Source organism: Rhipicephalus sanguineus, chromosome 8 (genome assembly GCF_013339695.2).
Source record: "Rhipicephalus sanguineus isolate Rsan-2018 chromosome 8, BIME_Rsan_1.4, whole genome shotgun sequence".
Classification (NCBI taxonomy): Eukaryota; Metazoa; Arthropoda; class Arachnida; order Ixodida; family Ixodidae; genus Rhipicephalus; species Rhipicephalus sanguineus.
This window is the reverse complement of record NC_051183.1, coordinates 20,693,091-20,700,642: the sequence shown is the minus strand read 5'-3', so window position 1 is coordinate 20,700,642 and position 7,552 is coordinate 20,693,091. Positions and strand designations below refer to the sequence as shown.

General features: G+C 50.3%; 1 protein-coding gene across 1 annotated transcript; it reads right to left on the bottom strand.

Moving 5' to 3' along the window:
• Positions 1-2,705: 2,705 nt before the first annotated feature.
• LOC119402627 (17-beta-hydroxysteroid dehydrogenase type 6) lies at positions 2,706-6,618 on the bottom strand. The gene is made up of 3 exons (XM_037669751.2): positions 6,442-6,618; positions 4,848-4,980; positions 2,706-3,423 (listed from the first exon to the last, which is right to left on the bottom strand). The coding sequence occupies exons 1-3, from the start codon at positions 6,584-6,586 to the stop codon at positions 3,087-3,089; spliced, it is 615 nt and encodes a 204-aa protein (XP_037525679.2). The 5' UTR covers positions 6,587-6,618; the 3' UTR covers positions 2,706-3,086.
• Positions 6,619-7,552: the final 934 nt, after the last annotated feature.

The following is a 7,552-nucleotide window of genomic DNA, read 5'->3' as shown; positions in this document are numbered from 1 at the left end:
GGCAAGAATCTCAAGCGCTCCACATTTTTTCAAAAAGCGGCAACACATGGGCTGCCCGCACAGGATCGGCTCCCTGGATGGGCCGGCACTGGGCAAGGAGTGGCACATCGGTGGCTGGGCCGTCCGACAGATCTGCAGTCAACCACTGGACACGCTGTTCTTCGTGCACACGGCTCCGAGCCACTGGACGAATCGCGTTCACCTGCGCGCCACACTGTTCGAAGAAGCGGCTAGAACCGCTTTCAACTGGACGGGCGTCTTCTTCGTCGGAGAACACGAGGACCCTTTGGTGAACCTCTGGACGAAGCTCGAGGTTGAGGTCATGGGAGACGTCGTGATGTTTCCTTACAACGACACCTACTTCACCATGCTGTACAAGTTCGTCGGCGGCATGCGATGGGTGACCGAGCACTGTCCCAAGGTGCGAAACATCGTCAAAATCGACGATGACGTAGGAGTGCAACCATTCGAGCTTCGCCGGTACCTGGACGAGAAGCTGCCCCTGAAGAACAGCTCGATCCATGGCTTCGTGTGGGCCGATACTGATGTGTACCATGACCCCCGAAGCAAGTACTGCGTCCCGGAAGACGAGCTCGCTATGGACACCTACCCTCTGTACTGTTCAGGTCGTTCCATGATAATGACGACGGACACGATGCGGAAATTGTTCCGGGCTTCGAAGGTTGTGAAGGGTTATGCAATCGACGACGCCTACGTGAGCGGTCATCTCGCCTTGTTCACCAACATTGGACATGAGAATATGTCAAGCATCAGCTGGTTACGGCCCCGGCATGACAAGACTGTACGCATGCTCAAAGGTGAACTCATCTTCACACACGAGTATTTTGTCTACGGAAAAACCATCGGCCGCCGAGTGCAGTGGGGACTTGTGCTCTGGGTGCATATGATGGAGGCTCCTCAGAGGCACTCGTATGACTACTCCGATAGACTGTCTGATAAAGAGTACAGAGACGATTTTCTGATGACACGACGCGCTTTACAGGAAGGATGGTACCTGCCATCACCTCAGTATTATTCATCATTGCTTGGACTTCGTAGGGCACGTTTGAACCAGAGAACCTAGTCTGTAAATGTGCAAATTACATCGTAAACTTTAGCTGCATAGCCGCGTCTTTCTGGAACATCGGAGTACGGCGGAAATAAAATCACACGCTTGTACGAAGCGGTACTGTGGGTTGAAATGCTGAAATTTTGTAATTCGCAGGAGCGGTGGGCACCGTCAGGCGAAAGAGAAGTCTTCTTCCTCTTGTTCTTCGAGCTCCTTGATGATGATATTAACGCAGGCAAAACCGCATATAGCACAGCCAACTGTAGCATGCGGCGCTCGCTCCACTCCGGCGCGTGCTCTAGTTTGATAGGAGACCGCTAGAGGGCTACAACTGCGCGCTTCCTCTCTCCTTCGACAGTCGGCAGCCAGTGCGCTTCGATACTAATAACATGAACGAAGAAGACAAAGTGGCGGAGCGGAGGGCTCGCAAGGCAGCAGCAGCGTGGGCTCGCCGCCAAGACCCTGCGGTGAGAGCTCGCGAGGCCGCAGAGAGACGTCAGCGTCGTGCGAACCCCGAGATACAAGCCCACGAATCCGAAGCAGCGCGGAAGCGGCGGCAAGAGAACCTCGAGGAAGTACGGGCGCGGGATGCAGCGGCCAAGCGCCGAAAGCGGTTGCTATACCTGAAGTTGGTGGCGCCGACGCGCGCTGCAAGCGCGATTTCCTCGACCACACGTTCGGCCACAGCTGCAAGGTCTGCGACCGCTTGTGGTTCGACAACGACCTGACCACAACCTCTACTATAACAACGTGTCACGTCTTTATATGACAGTAGAAGAATTGTACGGAGCATTCACGGTTTACCCGATTATCTCCGAGCAAGCTCCTCTAACATCATTCACTTCGCAGATATGGTGGGGATTTTTTACTCTCAGTTGCGTGGGAGTAGTTAAAATTATCCTGAGTCATTACCTATCAAGTATGTCGGAAACTTGGCTGCAATTACGCGTTTGTGTAATAACTACCTCGCCTCACGTGCATAGAGCAAGAGCAATGGCTTCGACATCCATTCTGTTTTTTTCTTGCATTACAAAATCTTCCGGAGAATGAAGAGCGGCCGAGAAACACACGATGTAGAACTAAATGCTGGATGCTATTTATCACTTGTAAAGAGAGGGCAGTGTACGACATTGCTCTGTTCTGAGGAAATTGTTACATCGAACAAGCTGGCTGGCACTTAAATGGACTGGCAACTAGGCAGAACATGTCGTCAGACGCTAGTGGAAATGGCAAGACCGTGAATTATAGTGACAGAATCGAGCATTACTTACGCGATTTGAATAGGATTTATGTTTGAAAATGGATTCGAAAGTTGCAGCAACCGGCGTGTCGTGACATTCATTATGTGCGGGGCACTTTGGGGGTCATGCCTGTCGTTTCATTTCGTCGCTTGGCGTCACATTCAAAGTAGAAAAATAGGTCAAAAGAGGGTGCTACAGGTCGGGTCGAGGCCGAGATAGGTCAAGAGAGGGCGCCACTGCGTCACAAGTGAAGGTTTCCCTTTCCGCCATGGAGGCCGCGCAGGCTGCGGGTTTGAAACACCAGCGCTTGCTTGGCCGTGAACGCCAGCGAATTAGCCTAAGGGCTAATTCGTCTGTCCAAGCCAGCTAAGCGATAGCGAAACGCCAGCGCCGGGAGCTAGACGCCGATCTACGGAAGAGAGAAGCGGACGCGATACGCCAGCGAATGCGTGGTAACCCTGAGCTTCGGAAGACTCAGACGCAAGCCGAGCGCCAACGGAGAAAGGCGAACCCGCAAGTTCGACCGAGACAAGCACACGCGAAGCGCCAACGGAGGCAGGCGGATCCTCCACTTTGCTGCGCAGTTTCTAGCGTTTTCACGGCGCGAAGGAACTGGCGCGATTTATTTTTTAGTGCGGCAATTACACAGCTAATGCTTAAATTGTGATGCGTTTGCTAGAGACGGGGTTCAAAACTCATGCGAGTTGAGCGCACGGTGCAAGAAAAATAGTTTTTCTTACACCGCGGTTTAGCGCAAAGATAAAAGACGATTGCTACTAGCTCTTCCACGTGAGTATCGCGAGCCTTCGCGCCACTTCCACGGCTTCGTCGACAATGTCCGTCGGCGTCGTGTCGAAGAACAAGCGAATGGCGGCATCCCGTAGCCCGCCCGGCTTGTACGACGCTCGTGGAAGGCGTTCTCGCACGGCCGACTTCATGGCGTCTACGGCCTCTTGCACGTTGTCCCTCGTGATGAACGAATGCAGCGCAGCCGCCGTGAGCTTAGAGCGCGCGACGGAGCGATGGTTGATGGCACTGCGAATGCCCTCCGGCAGCAGCTCCATGTCGCGGTCGTACGTCTCTTCCATCTTGACGTGGTCCATTATGGCCGTCCTGCGTGAAAGAACACACGGCATCGTGTTCCGAGTAATACGCATCGGTGTCCTTACCTTGCTACAGTAAACTACCACTTGAACAAACGGAAGTTTAGGACAAGATGCAAGCTTGAAAAGATGTAACATTTTTGAACACTGGATGTAGCAGTAGCCAACGTTTCGAGAAGCGGTCTTGTCTTCTTCAAGGCTGCGACCTTGAAGACGGGACCGCTGGTCGAAACGTCGGCTCCAGCAACCCCCCTTTTCACGAATTTTTCATCTCTTCAAGCTTGCATCTCCCGGTGAACTTCTGGCGAGTCTGGACTTAGGTTGTTATGTGTTTTTCTGTAGCCGCTCTAAAGAAGATTTATTTATTTATTTATTTGATTTGCATACATACAAGCACAAGGACACAGAGAAAAGAGGGAGAGAGCAAGCTGGCAACTGCCACCAGAAGGGGCAAAACGCCTGCCTGCTCTTTCGGGAGGAGGGAAGAGACAGAGGAAAGGGAGTTAGGAGGAGAAAAAAAGAGGAAAGGAGATAGGAAAGTAACGAAAAAATTCACGAAGACTTGGACAAAAATAGGTAAACACAGGCGTGATTAAAAAACCCACGCGGTCCCTTGCGCATTCGCCTAAGACGACTCGAAGTCGAAAGCCGTCTTCTATTCCTGCTTCTTTTTCTTCTCAGTCGACTGTATCATAACGTCATGACGACGTCACATATTTTGGCGATATGTGGCCTGATTGTGGTGTCATAGGGTGACGTCACTGATGACGTCATGTGACAGGAGATCAGTGGCCCTTCGGTACACCGTCGGCACACATACGTGCACATGCTTAAGTATTACGGGGCTTTTGACCGACTTTTATTAGTTTTTATGCATCATTTGCGTTGACGCTGCTGTCTCGCGATGTCTCGTCGTGTCTCGCCGAATTGCTTGACTCGATGAGACATATAAGGCTTTCGACATACGCCCCTAAACCACTCCCAGTTCAAAGACGAGAGAGTGGTTTCTTTTTCGCCTTCACTACCCTTCTTACAAGCGCTATCGCCTCCTCGCCATTTATTTATTCATAAAACACGTGGAGAATATCAGCACTAGGAGTTGAGCCTATCAGGATTTAGCGCTTTTTTCCTACACGCTTTCGTAAGTCTCCGCTTGTGTAGTCGCAAACGCACAAAACGAAGTGAAATCAGTTGATCGCGCAATACAGTCATGGCCGACAATGCAGAACGGGCGTGCGACTGCATGACAAAGCAGGGTAGTAGATAATTCACAAGTGATATCCTTCGTGTATGGACCAGTCGAGAGCTTAGTTCCTAATGACGTCACGTGAACCGACTTCTGGCGTCACGCAATGTGCCGTAAAGACGGGAAACGCCAGGAGAGAACGCTCTCGGTTTAGGGGCCCTCTAAAATTAGGCTGGCCATGTACAAACCTGTAGGCGGTGGGCTCGACGGTGCACACGTGAACGCCCCTGTTGAGATACTGACGTCGGAGACCGTCGGCGAGCGTTGCGCAGGCGCTCTTGGTCATGCAGTAGGCCAGGCATTCCGGTAGGGTAACTCGACCTGCGCAGAGCAAGCCACGGCCGTGTCGGACGAGGAAACTACGTCCGAGCGAACGTGGAAAATGAAACCAGAGCCTTTATATGGCTCTGAATGAAGCCAGACTATGACTGTACCTAGCAGAGCAATTGTATTACGGGGGATGATCACGTTGTGTGGTCGATCATCATCAGCATGATTCCATTTATGTGTACTGCAGGTTGTATGACGAAAACCTTACCTTGCAATCTCAGATTAACCCTTGTCCTTCACCGTCGAATGCATTCATTCGAATAATGATGATTGTTGGGATTTTACGTCCCAAAATCAGAATGTGATTATGAGAGACGCCGTAGTGGAGTGCACGGGAAATTTGACCACCTGGGGTTCGTTAACGTGCACCTCAATCTAAGCACACGGGCCTCTAGCATTTTGCCTCTACGGAAATGCGGCCACCGCGACTTTCGGGTCAGCAGTCGAGCGCCATAACCACTACACGTCCGCGGCGGGTTGTACCCCTTCATTTCATGTGCCCACGTTTCCTCTTGTCATAATCTAGCCACATGATCAAGATCTACACTGCAGTTCAATAATTTAAAGCAAGTGTCTAGTATGAAAAATAAACTAGAACTATTCCACTGCTGTGAAGACGGAAGCCACTGGCTGCGGCTGCATGTTCTGCGGCAGCGGCTTCGCGTCGTTTTCGCGCGCCCATTCACGCTTCTGTGCTCGTTGACGCCCCTTCAATTCCCGCTGTTCGTCCTCCGAGCAAACGACACGCGTCCATCCCATAGCGAGTTCAAGGGCAACTACTGATAACAGCGCTAGCGCGATCTCTACGTCACGCGACAAAGGGGCACATCGACTGGTGGGAAATGCCGCTGCCGAGTACCGCGACACTTGTGAGAGGCATCGGCTGCGGCGAAGGGGCGAGGCATGAGCGTCACTCAAAACTATTGTTATGCGTGTCGTTCGTCTACGGACGCGATCCGCCAGAATATAGACTATTTTACGGATGGGTTTTGGTGTCGTCATATTAGGCTGTTAACCTTGACGTTCTGCATTGTCAACAAATAAACGAACAGTGCTACAGGGGCTATACGCATTGCAGGTTTTGGGTCTAGCGCCGCGTACGAATTGGTAAGAAAGATGACAGATGATGATGATGATGTGCCTCTACACATGGCTTATACCCACACTAGGGGATTGGCCAAGAATTGTAGGAAAGAGGCGCCTCTTTCCTGTCATCTTCTTATCAGTTCGTATGCGGCGCTACACCGAAAACCTTCAATGAAATACCAACTAGCCTGCCTTGACACCCTTGTTCGCTACACACATAACCGGTTTCCTGACCTTATCAATTCACGTCACGAGATAAAAAATAAGAAAACATTAGTTTAACAGCCCAAGGTGGCGGCACCCGTCTGTCTTATGTAAAATCGTCTGTAGGCAGATGCAGCTTCGCAGTGAAAAATGAATACAGACCTAAAATACTGCTGACGAGGACTAGCCTTCCGCCAGCCTTCTTGAGTAGCGGCAGGAAGGTGGCAGACACGGAAAGAACGCCGAATGTGTTGACGTCGAACACGGAGCGGACCCGGCTCAAGGGCTGCCACTCGATGTAGCCCATGCTGCCGACTCCGGCGTTCGCGACCACTGCCCACAGTTCTAAGTGTTCAGAGAGAAAGGGGGGTAGATTAGTACGACGACAGCATCACAACCAGTTCATCAGCTCGGCTGTGCCAGCCGACGAATCTATGAAAGGACAACACGGGGCACAAAGCGTTGCAATAGGAAAGATAGAATACAACAGTTTTTTTTTTATTCTACGCCTTTATTTCGCTATCACAGCTCATCCCCCTCTAACACCTGTTGTTTTTTTATATTTTAAGTAATGTGAAGTTCTCGGCGCTTTACTACGAAGAACTCATCATCATCGGGCTCCCATATGGGTGGGGTTGTGGAGCTACGAAAACATAAACATAGATAAGCTGTCGCTTCCCAGAAAAAAAAATTCCTTTGAACGTTGGCGCTAGCGACGTTCCTTGTTGAATGCCTGTTGATCGTTGTCGTACTGCATTAAACAGACCAAAAATTCTCTCTTCTAACGGAAAGGTTAAAGCGGAAGACACGACCGATATCCCCTTCAGGCGCGAATTATGATCGACAGTCTGGAAATATGTCAAATTCGCAAAACACAACTCTAAGGCATCCGATATTACATACCAAGAAAGGAAATAAAGTAATATGTTGTTTTGTGCGATTTTTAGTAATTAATCGTTATTAGCGTGTCATTGAATGTTTAATAATTCTGCAGTCGTATTCTATTTTTGCATAAAAAGCATTAAATCGCAGGCTCGTAATGCATACGCAATTTGTTTTTGTTTTTGTTCATTAACAGCAAAGGAAAATAATAGTTTTGACGTTGGTCTTGAAACACGGCACGTCGGCCAAGGCGTCAAACATCGTAGCGCCTTCATCGAAGTGGTCAGATGCAGTGATACGCAGCACATCGAGGATAAGGAAATACACAGTGGTTATGCAGAAGGTTCCTGCAGTGGTTATGCAATTAACGCCAAGCGCAATGCGTCTTGCT

Bases quoted from the DNA above. Each gene is read 5' to 3' on its own strand.
- LOC119402627 (XM_037669751.2), bottom strand. From the start codon at position 6,586: ATGGGCTACATCGAGTGGCAGCCCTTGAGCCGGGTCCGCTCCGTGTTC. The intron at 4,981-6,441 runs GTCTGTATTCAT...TGCTCTGCGCAG, and splicing joins CCTCGTCAGCAGTATTTTAG to GTCGAGTTACCCTACCGGAA. The intron at 3,424-4,847 runs GTTTGTACATGG...TCTTTCACGCAG, and splicing joins GTCGAGCCCACCGCCTACAG to GACGGCCATAATGGACCACG.